The sequence below is a fragment of the Opisthorchis viverrini genome (assembly GCF_000715545.1).
Source record: "Opisthorchis viverrini unplaced genomic scaffold opera_v5_27, whole genome shotgun sequence".
NCBI lineage: Eukaryota > Metazoa > Platyhelminthes > Trematoda > Opisthorchiida > Opisthorchiidae > Opisthorchis > Opisthorchis viverrini.
In genome coordinates this window covers 1,917,489-1,941,485 of record NW_008751682.1, presented here as the reverse complement: position 1 = coordinate 1,941,485, position 23,997 = coordinate 1,917,489, and the positions used below count along the sequence as shown (strand labels likewise).

General features: G+C 42.1%; 1 protein-coding gene across 1 annotated transcript; it reads left to right on the top strand.

Moving 5' to 3' along the window:
- Positions 1–518: 518 nt before the first annotated feature.
- T265_02221 (hypothetical protein) lies at positions 519–23,497 on the top strand (the record flags this gene model as incomplete). The annotated part of the gene is made up of 2 exons (XM_009166409.1): positions 519–740; positions 21,560–23,497. The coding sequence occupies 2 exons, from the start codon at positions 548–550 to the stop codon at positions 23,236–23,238; spliced, it is 1,872 nt and encodes a 623-aa protein (XP_009164673.1).
- Positions 23,498–23,997: the final 500 nt, after the last annotated feature.

The following is a 23,997-nucleotide window of genomic DNA, read 5'->3' as shown; positions in this document are numbered from 1 at the left end:
TCTATATCTCGGTCGATGGAAATGAATTGATTTTTTGCTTTTCACTAACGGTACTTTTCTGCTAATTGTAGTAAGTCACGGAAAGTTAGCTTAATTTCGTCAAGCCATCTGGTCAAAAGTGTTTGTGGCGTCAGAAAATACGCATTTCGTTTTTCATTAATCTTCAGCTTCCAATCACTGAAAAGGTTTCTTACATATAAGTTCACATTCTTTTGGATACTTTGAAAAAGACAAAAATTCTACTTTCACAATGCACATTAATAGTTTTTCCTCCGCTTGTTTAGTTTTAATTTCACAATGACTCTGCGTCATAGATCAATGCGTAGACGATATTTTAGTTTGTGCCCACGCAATAATCTTATTGGGTGTTGCAACCGTTACGCTGAAGGTCCGAAGTACAACCGTCGCATTTCACTCAATGAACGTGGTTTCTGATTGGTAGGTTATTTTTATACTCCTAGATGATATCTGGAGTTTTATCCCCTCATAAAAATTCCGCATTGAATGGAATACTGTAACGTGTACTCTTCTTGGGCTCTTTCGGGTAATGTCCCATCAAACACCCAGAAGTTTGGAATCCGATTCCCCAGAAACAGTACTACCCTGTGCTCCGGACTTTCCTGTAATACCCACTTGCGATATTTCACACCCTCATGTTCGACACAGGCCTGCTCCTCTGGATGAACCTGAAGAAAACAGAGATACTCTAGAAGAATTACTTTCTGAGTCACTCATTCAAAGTGAGTTTCTCCTGCATTGTTGTCGTTGAACGAATATTGCTTGGGCCTGTATCATAAGCACGGTGGTGAAACGACGAACATATTTCATTTGTTTGACTGTTGTATTAGGTAACACTGTATACACTATTGTGTTATTTAATTTTTACCAAGCAGAAAAAATACTGCGGTGGATAATAGATTTGCACACGGTTTCTCTATTTAAGCATTGCCATTCACGCACAACTACTGAATGTCTGGTTCCATGGTTAATATCCTTTGAACCCATGGTTCACAACCAAGTGACACCTGATCTACGGGAAAAATATGTGCGGAGAGATGCTTCTGGGGAAATGTTGCTAGTTTGAAAAGGGAAGAACGAATAAGACTTCTTATCAGTTTTCTCTCATACCTTATCACCGTCATCATAGAAAAACCTGAAAAAGCCCATTGAATATATATTCAGAATATCTATAGATGCAGCCAAAGTTTAAGGTCTGTGTATAGCAAGGTTGACCTACGATTGGTTACAAAAATCGGTCAGGAGGCGTTTGAATTGCCAGGTACAAGCTGATTATATCGGGTTGTCTTTCTGCGTTTGAGTTCTGAATCTTTCGAACAATATGCTCCCAGGTCAAGAATGGTAAAAGCACGCGGCTGTCGGGCCAAAGTACTGAAGGCGCTTGGCGAGATTTTATTTGTGAAAATCAAAGTGCAAGCACTCTGTAAATATAACACATGCTCAGTAAATTAGATTGACTGTGATTCAAAATAAGTGGCTTCTAGACGAGAGACAGAATAACATCGATCTGCTGATGGTAGATTGAAGAAATTCAGAAATTTTCAGTTGATATTTCGTCCTATAAGTGAAATGAATCTATACTGAGAAGCAAAGATGCACTGCCAGCTACTTATTGCTTACAGGAAATCATCAGGAGTGATGATGTTGCAGAATTCATGGAAGTTTGTAGCTCGCGAACCTTCGGTTGGTACATCACACTCTCAGCTGTTCGTCTACGAGTGACGGATCAGAAGTGTGTCTAGCTCGTGCTGAGACAGGATGCAGCGCTCAAGACAGTACGGAAGAAAACATTGAGATTTAAAGCTAGCTGATAACCGGAAGTTTACTTTAACTGAAGGTTTAGCGGTTCACTCCATTTGGGCGTGCATGACTTTGATTTTCCTTCCAGAAACTACTTTGCTTTTTCCATTTTTGAGAAGAGCACGTCTTGTAATGTGGCTCGTCTGCCGAGAGGAGCATGTGTAGGATACGTGACCTACGTGCTAGAAATCCTCGTGTTGAAAACCGTCATATTTAAGCGATTATTTTTTCAGTACCGATCTCCCAACTTTTGACCGCTGAGTTAAAGCGTAAACAAGCTGGATAAATAGTCAGTTAGGGGCTCATCGACTGCAACACTAATGTCAAATGCTAAATAATGGTGAGTTTATGAAAGAACTTCTTGATATTTTCGAAAGAAGTTTAGATGCAATAACACCATCGGAAACATGAAACGTTGCGGTGGAAATTAAAAGCCGGCTAAGCATTCGTACCAAGGTGCCCCAAGGGATCTGGACGCACAACAGTGAGCATAAGTTTCCTGAAAACTCTTCGAAAACCCATGAACGGTTTCGCCGTTTTCGGATCTCACCAGGTGGGGAGGCTTACGAGTTTCCATCAACTGAACAGTCCAGTTTGCATATTCCGCAGGCAACTTAAATGAATCTAGCTGGATTTCTCGTTTATTTTGGGGGTGGGGTGGGGGGGTAGCTGTGCCTGCTTGATTAGTCCCATGCAAGGACAACCACTCCTGAGAGCTACCGAAGAGGTTTCAGCATCAATGCAGATAATGTGTCGTAATGTCTCAATAGCTCGCAAATATCATAACGTATGAAAAATGAGGTGGCCTGGTGTAGCGCATTAAGTTGGAGATGACCGTCATAAATGGGATATTCGGCTAGATTCATTCGAGTATGTGGTCACAACCATATTCTTGCACAAATGAAAGTGTTCATATTAATGGACGTTTATTCCTTAACAGAACCCGGAGACCAGCGCGCCTCTCAGGTTAAACTTGTTCCATATGAAGTCATTCTTAGGCTACCATGAAGCTTCTTGGAGCGTTTTTATCAAGTATTCTTTCAAAATACGCCAGACCGCCCTAACATTAGAAGCACTTTGGTGCAACTTTACTTATGCATCACTATATATTTCCAGCTACTTTTGTATAATCATATCAAATGGTTTGACGATACTTACAGAAGACCTTTAGAACGGCTTGCTCTATAGTCGAGTTCCTGACCAAAACCTTCGTCAATCTTATTAGAAGTTGGTGATCCATGCCAAGCGCATTAGACTCGGTTGAACGGTCTGTTCTTTTTGACACGCTTGCCCACCAAGGAACGCCCCGGAAGTGTGTGAACGTTATACGATCCTTGTATCCTCAGACTTCAGGACGTTTGAGAGTGTACGGAGAGCTCTCCAAAAGCTTCCGTACACAAAGCGGTGTCCGTCAGGGATGTCCACTCTCTCCACTCTTTTTTAACTTCGTGATCAATGAAATAATGCGACGAACGCTGCAGGGTCCCTGGGTGTTCAAATATCCTGTGAAGAAAATCTTGTCGATCTGGAATATGCAGACGACATCGTTCTCATGTTCGAAGAGCAGGGGAAGCTCAAGTGTTTTTGGGTGAACTGACCAAAGTCATTCCTTTGGTGCGCAATTTGCACCCACAAGGTATAAGGTCATCCTCGTGGACGTGCAGTCACTGAACACGTCTCCTACAACTCAGGGATAGGTACTAGAAGTTGTGGAGCGTTTTACTTATCTTAGAATTTGTATTAGTTCTGATTGTAGTGTCACAAATGAAATGAATGCACGAATCTGCAAGGCTCGGGTCGCGTTTGCTAATTTGAGACACCTATAATGTCAAGATGGTTTATCCATGAATCTGAAGGGACGTGTGTATCAAGCTAGAGTACAGGCTGTTTTGTTGTATGGCTGTGAAACTTGGCCTATTCGAGCAACGGAACTGAGACGTCTACAGGTGTTCGACAATCGTTGTCTCAGAACCATAGGTCGCGTGGGTTGGTGTCGGCGAATCCGTAACGAGGCAGTTAGAAAGCGTATATTTGGTTGTGTAACGGGTACTTCCATTGAAGAATGTGTCCAGCAGCAGAAGCTGCGTTGGTTGGGACATGTGTTGCCTTTGCCGAAACATCATTTGCCGAAGAGAGTGCCATTTTCCATGCCAAATTCAGAGTGGCGTAAACAGAGAGGTGGCCAGCCCGTGAATTGGCAGAGGAGTATGAGGGAGATCACGAAACGCTTGCGTGCTATCGGTGCTACTCGCCGCCCAGGATGGGGATCGCGTGATCCTTACTGCCTGGTTGGAGACACTACAAGATATGGCTGCCAACCGATGTCAGTGGCGTTCTTGTTGTCAGTTTCTATCCAGATTGCCTGAGTGAGCGTCTGCAGGTATAGACACCTCGAAATGATTATGGTAAGCTAGCACTAAGTCCCTTCCCCGTCCACCTTTATCCTTTTCTTTACAATAAGGCATTCACATAAATCATGGTTGTACGGCAGTGAAGCATCCGTGTTGAACATTGATGTCATGCTGTCGGTGATGATGATGATGATGATCCATGCCAGTCGATCGTTCAAATTGCTTCCATTACTATCAACGGTACTATCATGTTAGTCATATTAATTATTTAATTAAACGGTCAGCTGTTTTTTTTACCACAAGCAGCATTAAGCTACAGTGCGGACTGTTGTTTTGTATGACTGCGAGACCTAGCCTGTTCGAGCAGCAGAATTGAGACGTCTACAGGTGTTCGACAATCGTTGTCTCAGAACCATAGGTCGCGTGGGTTGGTGTCGGCGAATCCGTAACGAGGCAGTTAGAAAGCGTATATTTGGTTGTGTAACGGGTACTTCCATTGAAGAATGTGTCCAGCAGCAGAAGCTGCGTTGGTTGGGACATGTGTTGCCTTTGCCGAAACATCATTTGCCGAAGAGAGTGCCATTTTCCATGCCAAATTCAGAGTGGCGTAAACAGAGAGGTGGCCAGCCCGTGAATTGGCAGAGGAGTATGAGGGAGATCACGAAACGCTTGCGTGCTATCGGTGCTACTCGCCGCCCAGGATGGGGATCGCGTGATCCTTACTGCCTGGTTGGAGACACTACAAGATATGGCTGCCAACCGATGTCAGTGGCGTTCTTGTTGTCAGTTTCTATCCAGATTGCCTGAGTGAGCGTCTGCAGGTATAGACACCTCGAAATGATTATGGTAAGCTAGCACTAAGTCCCTTCCCCGTCCACCTTTATCCTTTTCTTTACAATAAGGCATTCACATAAATCATGGTTGTACGGCAGTGAAGCATCCGTGTTGAACATTGATGTCATGCTGTCGGTGATGATGATGATGATGATCCATGCGATCGGATCGTTCAAATTGCTTCCATTACTATCAACGGTACTATCACGTTAGTCATATTAATTATTTAATTAAACGGTCAGCTGTTTACCACAAGATGCTGTCGGTGATGATGATGATGATGATCCATGCCAGTCGATCGTTCAAATTGCTTCCATTACTATCAACGGTACTATCACGTTAGTCATATTAATTATTTAATTAAACGGTCAGCTGTTTTTTTTACCACAAGCAGCATTCTCGGTGTAATGCTTCTGCTTATTTATTGAAATAGCTTCCACTGATTTAAAATACTTCCCTATGTGTCGAAAAGACCACTGAGAATTAGTCTTTTCAGGTTATCCGCAGACAAAAATTTTTAAAATCATATTGAATGACTTCATCATAAGATGAGTCATGTCACATTCGGTTCGCTAATAAGGGTGCTTATTTGATGCACGTTTTTAGTTTCCAAAACTCAGGAGACCACATGTGATGTCCACTGAAAACAAGACATTTCGTTCTGTATAGGGGAAAATGTTAGTAGTTTCGGTAGGGTAGATGGTTATCGGCTTGTTCGCTGAGCTGGGCAATTTGTGGTGCGTGGCACTACCACGTTGTCTAACAACGCGCTGACGATGTCACCTGGATTGGTGATGAAAGTTTGCACTGAGGAGACCACATGTGATGTCCACTGAAAACAAGACATTTCGTTCTGTATAGGGGAAAATGTTAGTAGTTTCGGTAGGGTAGATGGTTATCGGCTTGTTCGCTGAGCTGGGCAATTTGTGGTGCGTGGCACTACCACGTTGTCTAACAACGCGCTGACGATGTCACCTGGATTGGTGATGAAACGTTTGCACTGGAACTGCCCAGCTCAACGGTCAAGCCAACGACGAAGACATTTTTGTGCTTTGAATCCGAAAATATATTGACCCGAAACAAATCGGACCCACGAATGTACATAGTGCATATTGTTCTGTCTGAAAAGAAGTTGGACTAAGCCGATTTTGAAGACGTAATTGCTTGTAAAACCATTTGTTGATTAAATCACTTTGTGCCTACACCGATGGCACAAAGCCAGCATCTCGTTTACCGATGGATGTACTTGCATAGATGCATGTATATATGCCAAGCAAATTGCTTAAGAGAAATGGGGAGAGAGGAGTAGCTGACTGTGATATAATATAACTGGTATCTCAAGAATGTGCCCGCTTCAATTGAAATAGGTCACAGAGAGTTTTGACAAACGCTTCAGAAAATCCCTGACCCAAAAGGCATTGAAAGCATCATGTGAGTTGTCTAACGACACATTTATTTAGCACGTATGCTAACAGCCACACGTGAATACCGAAACCACGCCCGCCCACGCAACGACCCATCCAAGCAGTCACGTAAACATGGAGAGATAAAAGCAGTCCACGCGGTGACTTGTACACCTACGCTGATCAGGCGACCGGCTATCAGCGCTGGCTAAAAAGGGCGAAACGGAGACAGATATGCTGGTCCTATCAAGTCAGGAAACGCCATCTGCCAACTGTTCTCGAATCAGCTCGTCGTAGCAGCTGACTTATTAAAACTGTTAATCTGCCCCCAAGAGCCGAGCGACCCAATGCCACTATTTCCAGCAGCTGCCTGCGAAGAATCTTGCTCTGTGGTGTCACCCACACGCCCATATCTTCAAGAGGAATGGTCTTGACCAACACATGAATGCATCAAGTTGAACTAGAGATAGTTCAGCTCTGTATAGCAAAACGTTGCAACATCGAAGTCGAAGACAATATTATTTCAAGATTTTCTCGATGGGATTAATCACAATCTAATTTACCTACAGTCTGATTGATTTCTGTGTACTCTTACCAGCATGTTGTGGCCGAAACGCGGCCACTGTCTTAATTAATTTTACTGCACTACTCTACTTGCTCGTTACGGGTTAGTTGTGCATGAATTGGATAGGTCCGCTCGCAGTTAGTGTTCCGTTGAGGTTTTACTCTTGCGTTTGATTTGTTTGGTGATTTCTCCACTTAGGTCATGTTTTTCTCTTGTCCCGATTGCTCCGTTTGTGTTTCCAGTGAGTTCCGATTAGCATTTGTGCCATTTAATTGTATCTGATCGGACTTTCGATAGTTTATTTATGTTGATCAGACTAGTCCATTCAAATTTTGGCTGCAACCAAAGTATTCAATCCAAATTCGGCTTGTTGACCGGTCCCCTCTTGTGTGTTTTAATTTCAAATGCCTTTGAATTCAGCCTTTAAAGTTCATGCTTTCTTGGTGGCTTTTATTGGTTTCTTCTATGGTACATTGTATAGTTTCGAACTTAATGGTCCCCGAGTTCTTTCGCCTTTGATAATTAATATATATGTCGATCCAGTTGCCAAATCACATGGTATCCGTGCTTAGTTTCGTGCAAAAGTGAAGTCACATCCCCAATTCATTCATGATTATGATGGTATATGGATTTGTTCCAAGGACCTTCCTTGATTTTCACTTGCCTGTTACGGATAAGTCTTTATGGAATGGCAGACGGCTTTGCCAGATGTTCGTCTCAGTTTTTGTTTGTTGTAGCCCATGCATTGAATTTTGTTGATAAATTTGATCTCATTGATGGGTTCTGGCGTTCCTTTTGGTTTTAATTTCGCGCTACAACGCACGAGATTCCATGTTTGCATGTTTGCAGGCTGCATTTTTATACCATTCTAGTGCACCCACGGTTATTTCAGGGATGTTTTGCTGCATGACATTGTAAGCCTTTTGAGTTCTCTTTGCGTTTCTGAGTAGGTGGGGTTGGGATTATGCTTCAGGAGTCTCATGATGAAATTTTCCACCTAACTTCTTTTTCAGAAGACTGTGTGAAAGTTTCTCTTGAGCTACTTGGGATTGCCCCGGTTTTCATTCTTCTTGATCCGTGTCAGGATTGAGCCTTGTCTAGTATTGGTAGCTCATGTTGTTTAAAATGTGGTCCGTGTGAGTTACTTTCCCGTATATATCTTCACCGGACCTCCAACGTTCTGGTAATGCACATGACAAACAATAACATTTCACTATCCTCTTATTCCCCAAGGATGACACAAGCGCCATTAACGTAACGAATGTGTATCAGTTTACGCCCATGTGTTGACTGTAGACCGAACCCAGTCGCATTTGTGACATAGATTGAGGATACTATTAGTAGGATCATACAGATTGTGTGAAATCATCACCTCACTGGCTTCTGAAGTTTTCTGATGCGATGTTCAAGTAGAATTACTTCACACAGCTCTATTCATTTACTCCATTTACTGGAACTTGACCTCGAAATACATTTATAGGGGCTCGTAGTATTTACGGCCGAACTTCTGGGTGGAATATTTTATAACATCCCAGCAGCGTCTGTGAAGCTACAGGCACAAACGGTTTCAAATGGTTCTTCTTAGCTGTCACATTCTCGGCTGCCATCTATTTAGTCCATTGTTGACGTTCATTGTTATTTTTATCGCATATGCCAACAAAACGGCCTTTCCTCCTGAGAATTCGATGCTTCTAAAGGTCCACCTGGTACTCAGGTATGTTGAGCTTGCACAGGGGGGAGGTACCCTGAAAGAAAAATACAGGCCAGTGGTCTTTTCATACGTCCGGTCTTCACTATGAGACTGGAAATTGTCCTTCAGCTAAATCTTTGCTAACCTATGAAAATACTCCTCGCTTACAATAAAACCTATTGACCATAAAATGGCGCACATTCCGCCGAACTACTCTACACTGACGGAACAAGTTAAAGTTCCTTCATGTCAGTGAAAATTCGTCTAATAACCGTGACTGATCACCTTACCTGGAAGTGCTTCACTTCGCAATCTCAAGCCAATAAGTAAGTAACAGTGCCGGCGGGAGATCAGCTATAAATATAACACGTAGACCACCGAGGGGCTAGCCGGTATTCAGTACATGAACTATTAAATACTGGGCTTCAAAAAAATTAATGTATATGTAATGTAACTACAAATGATGCCATTACTAAGGCTGTCAAGGCCATGTGGATATTGACTAAGGTAATAAATTTTCAGATGTTTGGATTGTGCAACTAGTTTCGTCATAAAGCCCAAATAGTCATCTTGGCTGCATGCTGGGTGCTCAAGTGTGCCAACATTTTGTAAACCATCTAAAATCATGATTTCCAGGCTTTCTCGATTTAGCTTCCCAAAATAGAATGCAATCCCACTGTGCATTTCTATCTCCCGAGTGAACTTCCAGGTTTTGAGTTAGCACAAAGAAACTCTAAGGATTCTTGAGTGCGTATCGTTCTGAACACTTTCATCGCGGAGTCAAATAACTTTTGGAAAATACTGTCTTGCCAGTGTTTCATTCAAACTGGACAACTAATAGAGGAGCCTGTGGTTTTGTCTTTGTAGGTTGTGATTCATTGGACCTACGTTATAGCCTCATTTTCTGAATACCAAATTTAGTATAAGCAATATAACAGCACGAGGTTGCTGCCAGATGGAGGCTCGCAAACCTTGTTCGTTTTATCTTTGTAATGTACTACTCATAAGGTTGCTGAAAATCCATCGACAGCCCACGACCGGTTTCGCCCTTCTTGGGGTTCATCAGGTAGGCGCGGTCCCCTGGTTTCCGTCAACCTTATATTGTACTTGAAACCAAACTGCACGAAATTAGCGAATATGCACTCATTTGCAAACTAACTTGGTTCTTTTGAGAGACTCACCTGAGAGCATCATAAACGAGAGATTCAGCTGGGTGGGTCTCTCGAAAGAACCAAATTAGTTTGCAAATGAGTGTATATTCGCTTGTTTGTTTTACTTCATTTTCTTGGATGCGTAATAACGACATGTTGTCACGCACGGCCATAATGCAATCCATTATTAAGGTAATTTTTCACAAACAAGGGCTATGAGGGCGCAGCCCCTCTTAGTTTTGTACAGCTATAACCGGTCAGAATTCCACTTTACTGTGGAATTTGCTACCGGCAATATTTTCTGTAATACAAAGCTGACGCTCAGCTTTGTTGTATGTTTGAAGTTCATCCGTTAGCAACTCAGCAAGATTGGCGAGTTTCCCGAGAATTTTTCTGCGAAGCCATTGTTTTAGAACTTTTAGACGTTTAGATGTCCTGTGCTTTCATTTTCAGGGATTGGCTGATCTGTTTGTCAAACAATAGCCGTTGGTTGCGACGCCACAGAAACCAAGCAGCTTTATCCAAAATGCTGTTAGAATTAACTTGGTAGAAGTTTTTTCTATATCTTTGTCATGAAATTGTGCATTCCACCATGGGATCTCCAGAAAGGTCGCACCACTTAGAACGAGAGTTACGTTTCCCAAGACAGTGAGAATGAAACCCAAGAAAAGACAAGTCAGGACACATCAGCAACACATACAACAAGAAGTATACTGATTGGTTCTGGACCTGCTGTTGTAGGTTGGATTGTTTTGATGTACAAGCCAAATTCTTATACAGGACCGCCATCGTACCCGTAAAAAATTCTGCCGGTTTTGACCTTGGATATGTGAGACTTTGTGGGCAGAACACTGAAAAAACTTGAAAACATTTGGTGACAACTGCTTAGTCGTAGGATGAATCGGTCAACGTTAAACGGGTAAGGGCAGGACAATGATAGATTGAACACTGTATACTACTAATAGCATGATACAAATGCGCTAACACCATATTTGAAGCAGGTTTTTCTCAAGCCCTAGCCTTATCTAATCGTCCATTTGGAAAATTAGGACATGAGCACTGGTCTCTGAAAATTGGAGTCAGTTATGGACCGTGAACTCTGCAAGATATATAAACAAACGAAATACCAAAGAAACAAACAGACACAGGAACCGTCTTAAGCTATTCATCAGCCAAACTCCGTTCCGTGTACGCCGGTATTGTCTCATCGACGTTTCGTCGAGTTAGAGCGCTGTGCACAGAAGAGATCGACCGAAAGGCAGCTCACATCGAGATCGCCAACAAACTTCAAGAAATAGGATACCCAGTGAGTTTGATTAGGCGTCAACATAGAAAGATATTGGCTCCAGTATCTAGACTCAGTAAGGAATGTATTGGTACAGCAGTCATTTCATATAAAGCAGGAAAATCGGAGGTTATTCGAAAATTATTGAACTTAGCCAACCTTCGAGTAGCTTTTCAGAAGCGAAAAACGCTACGCTCAGTTTTGGAGCGATTGAAAGATCCCCTACCGGTTGAAAGGACTAGGGACTGTGTGTATAAGGTTTATATAGAACAAACTGCCAGAGAATTACACACCAGAACTGGTGGGCATAAAAGATGGATTAACAAACCACCAAGGAATGCAGAAGAATACCAAACGCTGGGCAAAGACTTGAGGATGGCGGTACATGCCTTAGAATTGGGATATGGAATATATCTAGACAATGTGGACATTTCGTCCTACAAGTGAAGCCAATCTATGCTGAAAAACCGAGAAGCACTGTACAGCTGTTTCATCCTTAATGGGAATCATTGGCAGCGCGCATCTCACGAAACTTCGGAGAGTCTCGAACCCGCGACCCCCTGGCTAGTAGTTTGAACACTTAACCATTCGGCCACAATGAGTAGGACAATTCGTCAAACAAAAAAGTGGGGCGTCGTACTTTATGAGTGTGAATATAAAATCGTTGATATATGTTGTCATGTGCATTGTATTGTTCGTGTGGTAGTTTACATCATTGAAGTCATGTTAATCATATGGTGCATACATATGTACACCATATATACTGCCATGTACTCACTATCCCGTTCCAGATAGATAGACTGATAAGGGCGTGTGAAGTGTGCATGAAAAACACAACAGTACTTAAATTTCTTGGATTACGGACCGTGCCAGACCTGATATCTAACCCTACCCATGGATTTCTCAACTACATCAGTTTGAGCTCAGAGCGCCCGAGTGCGCAATTTAGAGTTTCCAGCAAATGTTATTGCTCAAACTTATCATGAGACTCAAGAGCAGTTTCATTCGGATAGAATGGTATGGTACGAACTACGTTAGTAAAAAATTTATTCATATCGTACAGTCTTGTCTGCCCCCAAGCGCGTCAAACGGAATGAAATAAAAAAACAGGGCTAGCTTAATTGTTTATGTAGCATTAAACCAACTAGACCGTTGAATGAAACAGGCACTACTGGGATCAACCTTCCAATCTCCCCGAGCGCACAGTGCTGGTTTTAATCGATTATTCATTTGGTCGTTAGGGCAAGCAAAACGCCCACTCTGTTGCCGTCGATCAAACTTCCATCATTAATTTTGTCAAATAGTAACTGCGTTCACCAATCCGCCTGAATTTACAGGGATGTACGAGTACTGATCGGGGACAAAAAGCGTGGGTACTACTCCATCAGCTAATGAATTTTTACCCATCCGACCCTGATAGGAATCGAAATCCAAGTAATCTGTCACCAGGTATCTGGCCGAGAAGGGTTACAGCGTTGAAATTAATTGCTCTTTTTGAGTAGTAGCACAAAGCGGGCGTCCCTGTAGACTGCAGTTCCTCAAGGTAATATTGATTACTCGATTCTGGTCCGTACCGTGCAGAAAGACAAGCTTGTTTTTATTCACCGTTTGTGTTACAGTTTGGTTCCAGGCAAATGATCCAACTAGTTCTGTTTTTGTTTCACTTTAGTTCTTTTTACATGCACGGTGGTATCAACACCAAATGAATTGATTTCAGGGCCCAATTTTTCTCACTACCTCATCCTACCTAAGCCAGCGGTCGACATACAAGAAATTGCATGGAGAACTCAGTATTATTCAATGAAGAAGAGATTTAGGTAGAAAAATTCATCTTAAAATTTGAGTAATTCTCAGGGACAGTGACAGCGCTGATGATATACCAGATCCCCAAATTCCCTCGGATTCCTCGAAATTACATGTAATATAAGCAAGCTTTGTCAAAAAACCATCTACTGGCAAACTCAAGCATAGGACCATTTAGTCTTTTTAGTAGTCTCGTGCAGTTTTTGCTGACTATATTTGATGCTCGGCTAAACTTGGGACACATTACTCTACACATTAATACGTTGTCTAGCGTCGCGGTAGGTTGCTACATCTCACTCTGGAAAGCATTGACATTGGCGTGCACAACAGTATCACATACTAGATGTATCCTATTTTCAAGCATAGGTTAGATAAGAAACACGGATATATCAGTGATGTTTGGCGTAGATAATGCTTCAGACCTGTTAATAAATCGTGTTACTCAGCAATTTGTCGACCTGGAAAGCTGTTTGAAAGTTGAACGTTTAGGCACGATTGTTCTTCTTTGAACAGCCAACTGCAAATTGTGATCAAAACTTTGCGAGTTTACTTTTAATGAGGTTTCAACCCAGAGGGTGGGTAGCTCAGATAGCCTGCTTGATTTTTGGTCTGTTGGCTGGGTTGACGTCGTCGATGTGGACCTGGGTGGATGAATTCCCCCTCCTACCCATATTTATGTGGCTACCAAACAGTCTCTAATAAATAAATTGTAGAGCAGTCACGGATTGACTTTCGCATAATAGCGAGTTTAACAGAGAATACTATGAACAACGGGTCAGGTGAGCCAATCTGTTCATCAGTCTTGGGATTTATTGTGAAAGTTGCAATGCAAAAACTGAAGCGGACTGTGCTACCAGGTACCAAGCTGATAGTATTTGTTCAGTACATGAGTAACATATTTGCGGAAGCTGTCATAAGCTGTCTCAAGTGCAAAATCTGTTTCCCAACATCCACTTAGGGATAGAATTGGAGGAGTAAATGTTGGCTGTTCCGAGACGCCCTCACTAAAAGGACAGCAGGCGGCCAACTGCAAACCAAAATATACATAGAAGAAGCGCCCACCAGACAAATTCTAAAGTTCTTAAACAAATTAGTCTTGCGTAATGAAAACCAGGATAATTTGTGAACCCAACCGCAACCGAAAATTAACTCTCCTTCATACATCAGAAATATTGCTAAAATCACTTCAAGATGTTTACGACATCCTGGAACCCCGCTCACCTCTAAGCCCGTTAACACGTTGAGCGAAACCCTCTGGAAGTTAAAAGAAATACTTGACGCAATAAAGAAGACAAGTGTGATCTACAGAACCCAATGAACTGAATACGCTAAATGCCATGGTGGTCGGGTTGTTAGGAATAAAGGTTCAATTGATTTTTGAAGGAGGATGTAATCAAACGTCCCTTGATTAATTCGCTAGGAATGAGAAGGCCAATTTCAACTGAAATGCGTTCTAGATACTTCATCCAGCAGGAAAAACTAGGAACAGGTGTTACTAAGACATAGCACTCTACATAGAAATCAATCATCAAACACATCAGTAGTGACCTATCCCCTCAGCCGTCAATAAAAAAGTATTATTCATTCACTAGAATCTGAGTGAGAAGTCAAGTGACCTGACAATCGCTCAATCACACGTGGGATCAAAGAAAGAAAAATAATATAGGAAAAACAGGTATCCAGTCAACCGTATGGGTGCGGAAAGTGCAGATAAAGGGAGAGAGAAAACGGACCGAGCACAACTTAGAAACGAAACTCTCGAGCTGAATACGTCCAACGTTATAACCGGATTTACTGATACCACATTTCAATTCATCATCCCATGCTGACTTATCAAGGTTAACGAAACCCCTCTCACGGTAAACCCATGAATTCATTGATTAGCTACTGTTTAAAAACTACATAAGCACAGTTAGAATAGGGGGAATTTATACTCACGTCCATGCACTGAAGATGTCACTTGGATTTATGATGAATCATTTGCAATTCGGCTGCCAAACCCACTAAACAAGCAAAAAATCAAATAGATGACAGTAGGCCCAAGTCATTTTAGACTGGATTTAGAGTTACCATAAGTCATAAAGGAAACTACTCACAAGGTTGATGAAAACTCTTCGACGGCCCACGACCGGTTTCGCCCTTCTTGGGGCTCATCAGGTAGGCGCAGTCCCCGAGTCTCCGTCAACCTTATGATCTACTTGAACCTAAATTGCACTGTTTTCGAGAAATGCACTCATTTGCAAAATCAATTTGCCTTTCACGGGAGACTCAATCGAAGATCTCGTTTATGACGTCCTCCAGCTGAATGTGCTGCACACAGGCCGCCTGATGAATCAGTTGGCACGATATTCGAGATAACGCAGTATATTTTCATAAAGGAAACTACTGACAGGGTTGCTGAAAACTCTTCGACAGCAAACGACCGGTTTCGCCCTTCTTGGGGTCCATCAGGTAGGCGCAGTCCCTGAGTTTAGTTAAATAGATGAAGCATAGTCAGTCCTGGGGACAGCAATACTACGGCTGGACTGGCGTAAAATAAGTGACTGGTGCTTCTTGCTCTGGAATAAACATGAACACAAGAATCTCGGGGGTTCTTGTTTGCTGTTTTCTAATCAAAGTTTCCCTTTAAACTCTGAACAATTTCAACGTCTCTATTACCTACATGAATTTGAATGCCGATCAGTGGATATCTACATATTTTCATTGGATGTGTACGCATTTCATTCTATCGAGAAAACATTTTGATCCACTTTCCGTTCAGCAAAATGAATATCTTCTTTTGATAAAAACAAACAATAAAAACATAAGATTTCAAGGTCGAGTTGTAGGATCTGAATTAGCGTCAAGCAATTTTCACTTGTTCTAATAAAATGTCAGCCAGTTTTGTTTTTACCAAATTAGCTAAATTCAACAGAGCACAATAGGTCTATATGAACTTCTTTACACCTAATCAAATCAATTTCTCGTTTGAATTAACACAGCCATAGTCCGCCAATAATGCTCTGTCAACAGAACCTCACTTTTGGAATGTTTTCAGAAATGTCTGAACTTTTGTTGGTCATTTTCGAAAATTAGTTTCCGAAGTTACTCACTAAATCAGAGCTGTATTCTTGCGGCTAACCCAGGGTTGGTAGTAAAATTGCACCAGTTTCTCTGATATTTCATTTCATATTCTCAAGAATCTCCTAAATTTTACCCTAACATGCTCTTGGAAGCTTCAGGTGAACCATGAGGTTGTTGTATTAGTTGCAATATTTTGCTTTACATTGCTATCCTGAAAGAAGGATTTGTTCTACAAATGTTTCACTTTTTGCAATTCAGCAAGATTGAATATTCCACGTTCCAAGAGCACAATTAAAAAACATGTTTCGAAGCTATAACAGTCAATCATAACAGCTATTCACTAACAGCGAGACGGGAGTATCGGAAAGCGAGAGTAACACCTGTGGGACTGATTGTTCATAACTCTAGTACAATGAGCTGGAGAGGTAAAAAATCAAATTTTATAAAATGCCAATGAATTAGGGTGCTGGTCAACGGTCCGATAAACGAAAATTACCACCCAAATAGGTAGCCATAATCACCAGTCTTCTCCCGATTCCAGAAAGCACATATTATGCATAAATGTAAATGCCAGCACACCACTGACGACGACGGACTGCTTACTTGGTATACGTTGATGAAACAATATAGACAAAATAATTGCAAGAAATTCTCAGAAAAATGCAACATCCAGAATGTTACTCAATTTATTTCTGAAAATAAGTCATTGGTTGACTTCTTTTATGTCAAAATAATAGTGTATTTTTTTGAAGCCGTGCCTGTTCCTTTAAAAGACTTGAAAGTATAATCGTTTGCCCGAATGTTTTAATAAAACTTTAAGTGCCGTTGAAGTCATTACCTTTTGGTTGATCATATATCGCTGTTTCACTTGGAAAGAGAATTTTTAAACATATGCCGATGACAAGGTGGGTCATCCGCTTTAGGCGCACTCACAAATATGCTAGCTAAGTGTTTTCATTGGATAGTTAGGACAAACTACTTTTTTCGAACTTCGTGTCATTAGAGATTACTTAGAAAAACTGATAGAAAACTGATTTCTCTCTTGATCAGCATAAATGAACAAAACTTTTAAAGTGCTGGAAGTACATTAGTGTCATCTGCACGCAGGAAATGTTTATCCGAAAGAACGACAGACAGAGCATAACAAAGGCCAATGGGCTATCAAATGAAGACGGGGGTAGTCAAAGTTTAATTGCATATTAATTTTCTGTGCTAATGCAACTGAACTCCAGTTGATCGAAAATGTTCATTCAACTAGAAAACCAGAGACATCAAACAGCAAATTGGTACACAACAATTTTCCTTAATTCAAATGAAAACGACTCTTAAAATAGACACTGAATATACGCAATATTGAAAAGAGTGACGGTTTTGTCGTTATTAATGCAACAGTGCACACGGTCGAGCCCTTAATCTTTCGGCTTTGGGCGGTTTAACAGCAGCTTGAATGTTTCCAATGTTCATAGTACATCTTTGGCACCGACTATGGCCACTGTTCAATTTGCACATGTGCCGAGCTTCAGCCCACTGATTTTGGATCACAAAGGAATTATGTATTCAATTCGTTTCGACACCTCGTTACCCTGATATTTGCATGCTCCTAAATAGCCGACTAGCTGCTTCCCTAATATTTTATATGGCTGGGCAGCTGTTATTTTACATCCTACACTAACAACCGTCTGGCAACAAGTTTCGGTTCATTTCTGATTTTTTTCTTTGGGTTGCTACTTGCCCTGTTCTCTTCCAGCCGAGTTATGGACCATGTACTCCGCAGCTAATAATCAAACAAAAACGCAGAAAGTTAATTATAAGCACGTTTTCAATCTAATCGGCCATGTAGCGGCCAATATCCCGTTGGGGCAGGTTTTGGCTCTTTCAGTGTCGTGTTTGTTGAAATCCTCGTGAAACGGGTTGTGATCTTGTATAGTGGTAACATCTGAGGTTCATGTGTTTCCAGGCTCTCAGGTAGAACTTAATCCAACTAATAGTAAAAAGCAAATGTGTCTTGATGTGTTTTTCATAACGCATGAGAAACTGGTTAAGATGCAGATTCTAGAAGGATTTTCCCCCTAATTGTCCTTTCAACAGGCGAAATAAACTGAGAAGTGAATTACACGGGACAAACAATTTAGTACGTTTTCCTCAGCGGAATCGCAATATGTGTACTCAACAATTTGGCCCTCGGGTCCTCCTGTATTTTATTGTGACATCTAGCATAGTAAAACTTTACCCATGGTCAGTAGTGGGATTTGTTCACTTATCAACATTCGCGGACGCGTTGGGACTGTTTTTCACTGCTGGGAAGGTTTTTCGCGGTTTATTTTTACCAAGACGCATTACTGCTTATGCAGCATTAACAACTCGAGAACGAAAATAACGTAAATGATGATACAAAGTAATTGCCTTAAATATTATCTCAAATTTAATTTGAACGGCACTGTACAGTATGTTTTGCATCACATTAGAAGAATAGTACAGAACAAAATAACTCCCAAGCACGAAACAAAGTAGTGAACCAATTGGAAAAAGTTTGGGACCGATTGGGAAGTCATCGTTTCAGAGAGGTTTGGTGAAAAATCGGTGGATTTATTGCTGGGTAACGTTCCGCTTTTGACACGAAAGCTTCATCAGGCCAAGTGAGTAAGCAAGTAGGTTGATTGGGTTTTAAGGCAGTTAGGGAACCAATTCGTGAGATTCCTTATGACTAGTAACTTGATCAGTGCTGGGTGTTCAGTCTGATGTTCTTGTTTGTTGGTTAGTAAAGATGAATAAGATTTACGGTAGATTGGTTAGGGAGGATTCGTCTTCATGATGAACCCGGATTTTTCGTCCGTTTTTTCAGTCTGGGACACCTTATTAGAAAATTCCTCTTGGAGTCATTCACAGATTTCGTTCACCTGTGTTCGTCAAAGGGTGCCGGGACAATTGGTTTGGGGATGGGGGTGGCGTGGGGTGGTTAGTTGGATCTAACTCTACTTGGATTTTGGAAATTTTAGACCCAGACTATTTCGCTGATGACTGTACACCGCCTGGCGTCATTTTGGCTGATCTAAGACCGCTCTCCACACGTTCTACATCCTCTATTCTATTCACACTAGGATGCCTGGCGATTACCACCATCTAGGCCACCAGTCGTTGTGGTGTGAATCTTGAGCCCCATCTCAGGGTGTCCATATTTTCTAAGTCTATTCTATGCCCAGTGTCAAGAGCACTCCCTGCCATTGCCGAATCTTTGACTAACGCCTGGTATTTTTCTGAGTTTCTCGGTGGTCTGTTAATGGAACTCTTATGCTCACCGATTCTGGTGTGCCATTCCCTGGCTGTCTGACCTATATAAACCTTCGAATGGTCGTTTATATAGGAGCTGTATACACAGCTCCTAGTCCTATAAACCGGAAGGCGATCCTTCGAATGCATCAACACCGAGCGTAAATTCTTCCCATTCTTGAATGCTACTTTAATGTTAGCCATATTCAGTACTTTTCTAATGACTTCAGATGTCTCTGTTTGGTATGGAATGACCGAATGGAATGAGCGAAACGTTGCCCCGCAATATATCCACCGATTGTTCACCAAAGCTCTCTGAAAGTACTGAACCCTTCAAGAAATAAAAGAATAATCAACCTAAGTTGAAATGCTTGCTGTATACTTAAAGCAAACTAGTCAACTTCCCATGGTACGCTGACCCTAGTGAAGCCAAAAAGCAGGTCACTCGACGTACGACTATTCATTTTGTCAGGTGAAAAGAGTTTTTGCGTCAGCCCAAGAAGATTATGTAGAATCAAGTTCACTCGACCTGAAATGGTCTGTAAAGGCTGGCACACCCCGGAGATATTCTTTCAGTCGCATTTTATTTCGAACACATCAGTTAAATTCCAGCTATCACAGCGATGTTCCTCATATTTCACCTGGTTTAAGTATTGGTTTACGCTTAATACTCTGTGCAAATATCCCAGTAGGTTTGTCCAACAACCTCGAAATCTTTATGATTGCACCACGCCGGGCAGATAGCAATTTACCACCCAGATTAATTAATGTATACGAAACAAAAGGGAGCACGTGCAGTTCAAAGTAGACTCCATTTCAAGGTTACCGTACAAGTAGTCAGTGAAACTGATTGGCGTTAGGAGAGAAAACTAACATCGGGAACAATTTGTTCCTTCAGGGTCCCGTCAACGTCCGAAGTATTCGGTAATTGTTTTCAGCGACCAGATTATGTTCACCATCAACGTATGCGCTTCTGTTGTGCAGTTATATTATTGCAACCGTTATATGCATCCGAATTATCACAATTTGCAGGGAAAGTCGCGCAATAGATAGTTCGATAGCAATGATTCCTCGATGGATTAAACAGTTTTCTGTCTACTTCACAATGTTTGGGCTCATTTTTGGGGTGAACATAACTTTTATTACATAAAGTTTGTGTTGTGTAATAGATGGACTAGTTTCTCCACAGGATAGTAAAAACTAATTAGATCATCGAACTTACTGTGGCGCCAAATTTCTGGTAGTTACTCCACATTGTACAACTCAAACAGCTATTTTCAGCAAATCCAAACTTGCCTTATTCTTAACGGACTTTCTTATCATCGTTGAGCTTTTTGTACTACACATAAACACATATGCAAGAGTGCTTGTTTAAGCGCCAATTTATTAACTCAGATCTTTCCGAGTTAATCAGCTGAGTAGTTATCGTTTCCCAAGTTGGTTATTCAATTCACAAAGTAGTCCTTCTTTCACAGTATTGACGACTCAACGAAAGCATATTTGCCGCAACCTACATCAGAAAGATTTAAACGTACTGACAAACTCGATTGCAGAGAGTTGGCATTACGAGGTCTCTATACTGTTGTAGTGGGTGCTAATCGCCTCATCCAGTGGACCAGAAGTACTGTTCAGCACTATGAATTGTGACAGCCTGAATTATGCAGGCTGAACTATCAGTTGACACCCCAGTTTTGCAATATGTTTGGTGACCGAGAATGAAAACTGTATGCTTCCGAAGGAGACCACATTGGTAGCAGACGAACCACATGTCAGCGTGCCCCTCGTAGTGGTTGTGTAGTTATTTTCACTATACCTAAGTGAGAGCTCTAGATGCACAATTTTAATGCCTACAGAATCTTCAAATTGGCCTACTAATCTCTAGGAGCAAGGGGACGACATAATCATCATGTTTATAGTAGTGTGTCCTATAAGTGTGCGTAAGATCGTGTAGCCAATTACTTTGAAACGTTACAAACTTATCTCATTCCCGGTCCTTCTGAACACTAAGTGTCATTAGCTTATGACTGAGGGGCGTTTTATCCTATTGTTGAGTTTAACGATGTAGCTTATCCGTGATGTTATCGTTTATGACTTATACGAACGTTGGTGGGAAAGTTATTTAGTTTTCTTAAACATCGCATACTGCTCTAATATCTGTGCAAAATGACACGGATATTCTGTGTTTTGTGCCCCACTGGTGTATCCTTTCTTCAAGATTGGCCCCACAGAAAATAGTTTCCGCGGCTCACCGGCCTGCTTATACACAACTCCAAAGTACATTTCCACCCCGACTATCTCCTTTTCTTTCTTTTGGTTCTATCCGATACAGGTTGTCAGTACTCGCAATATCCACGTTCATCTCAAAGTGATATAGTCTATACCCAAAATCTCAGTGACCCCCAGCCTGCTGGTTTTCGATCAACCATTTCACCCATTCATCATGTCCCTGGCCACTGTCAACCAACTCCCGCTCTCCGACCTCAGCCAGATGTGTTCACTAGTTCGTATATGTCTCAGACGGCGTACTCTTCCACTGTGCCTTTCTTCGGTACGGACGAAATGGAAACCTACACAACAGATGTGGGTGCGGAAAGTGAAATGAGATCATTAAGTAAGCGACTGTGCACGAAAGCACCCTGTGATACACCATCTCCTCCTAATGTGTGCGAAAGTTCGTCGCTAACACGCATTTTGGAGCTGATACCGCCGGTCGAATCAGCTTCGCAAGACACTTTACGTACATTTAGTCACGAAGTCTGTCCATCAGGCGCGCACACTTCGGTACAATTACCCGGTTTAGAACCACGGGCTGGAACGATAACCGAGATGTCGTCGGGCGTTTTGTCTCATCTACCGCAAGCGATAGCGCATAGTTCTCTTTCCTCTATGTCTTTGCCACTAGAATCACCCAGCACAACCTCAGAATTCGTTCACTTATCTAGTCGACGTTCGCTTCAAGAAACCACTCGATTTACCGGTTATTACAGCAGAAGAAATGTTCCGTTACCCGAAAACTTATCCCTTTGCACTAATCCCTTCTTATCACTTGATCAAGAATCGAATGAAGACAGAACCTTCGAGGAATTACAGTTTCCTGGACAGTTGTGTGATTCGGTGCCTCCAGGCTTTCCGGCAACCTCCAGTCGTTCCGTAAAACCACTATTACGCCCAAGCTTTCAGGTTTCATCGGCTGCCACAAATAGCCCACCACCAACCAGCACGTCCTCTGATCTCCCCGAAAGTGCTCTGCAAAGGAAGCGTTACCTGTGTACATTCTCGGGATGTGAGAAGCGCTTTACCAGACCGGATGAACTAAAGAGGCATTATCGCATACACACAGGTGATAGGCCGTTTGCGTGCAATTATTGTTCACGGGCCTTTGGACGATCCGATCACTTGCGCACCCACAAAAGATCGCATACGGGAGAACGTCCTTATGTGTGTGAACAATGTGGACGCAGATTTGCACGTTCAGATGAAAGGACGAGACACCGGAAAATTAGGGGCTGCGGAGTCCGCACAACTGGCGAGCATGTGACTCCAGATTCGACGGTTTCACAGATGGGAGGAAGCGCTGTAACAATGTCAGAAATCTCACGTCCACCGAGACGATCCAGTGTTCCGCTGACCCACACCAGCCAATTTGGAAGGACCGTCACTTTAAGTGGCATACGACCATTTAGCAATCCTGAAATTTTATCGTACCTCACGACTACCTCAAGTCTTTCCGACATCGTGCAGGTGTCACCTAGTACCAGCAGCTTCCATTGGGGACAGGGTGCTGTGATATCTCCCAGCGGTGGAGGCCTCCGTACAGTCCCACCGTCTCCCCTCAGTGCACCGGCAGCTGGATATGCTAGCACTGGTGAGATGGCATTTTTCCCGGAGTGTTTTCAGGGCAGCGAACCGACTCTTCAGCGGCAACAAACCAGTGACTCTGGAGTCCAGCCAAGCGAAGAAACGTCTCCAAGTAGCGGTAGTATGCATTTAAAGCCCGAACAAATGTGAATTCCAGATTTCATTTTTGAAAGTCCTTTATCCTCGTATCACCTTCCTAATATTTCGAACGTCTTCTTACTTTACATGTTGTCTGTATTTCAAACAGACCTCGTATTCGCGTGTTATTCACTTTGGTCTATTTTTTGAAACCATAAACTTTGCACGCGTTCGTCTATCTTCATCAGTGAACAAAGGAGAGACGATTAACTATTTTGATTCTCTTGCCCTAGATTCCGGATTGTTGTATCGGATTACGTTTTGAATAAGGAAATAATTGCTTTCAAAACTGTTGTGGGTTGCTTGAGCTTTCTTTGCATTAGTCCACGTCACTTTGTTAAAGCGGTTTTCTCTTTGTCAACCCACACCAAGGTGTAAAATTCTGGGCTCGAGTACGGCTATTATCACATCCCATCAGGGGTGTATATATTATGCAACTATAACAGTTGAGTAGATTAGGGGCAGGCGGGGTGCGCGTTTTGCTGTCACTAAGTATGATGAAAAAACCCTCTCAGTTCGTTAACCCACCTGTCCGCATTACCAATAAGGTAGCGTTACTAATTCCGAAAGCCTGCCGGACAACATAGTTTGGGCAATTTTAGTTACTTGCAGGATCATGGACTTTGTATCCACCTCACGTTCAGTTCTCCGTCTATCATTGTACGATTGTACTGGTGTGTTCTACTGATACTTAGCTGCGATTTTTTCTGGTTTTGCGGGATAGGTATTTTTGTTTATAGCCACACCCCTCTCGTTTGAACGGCCGTGTTC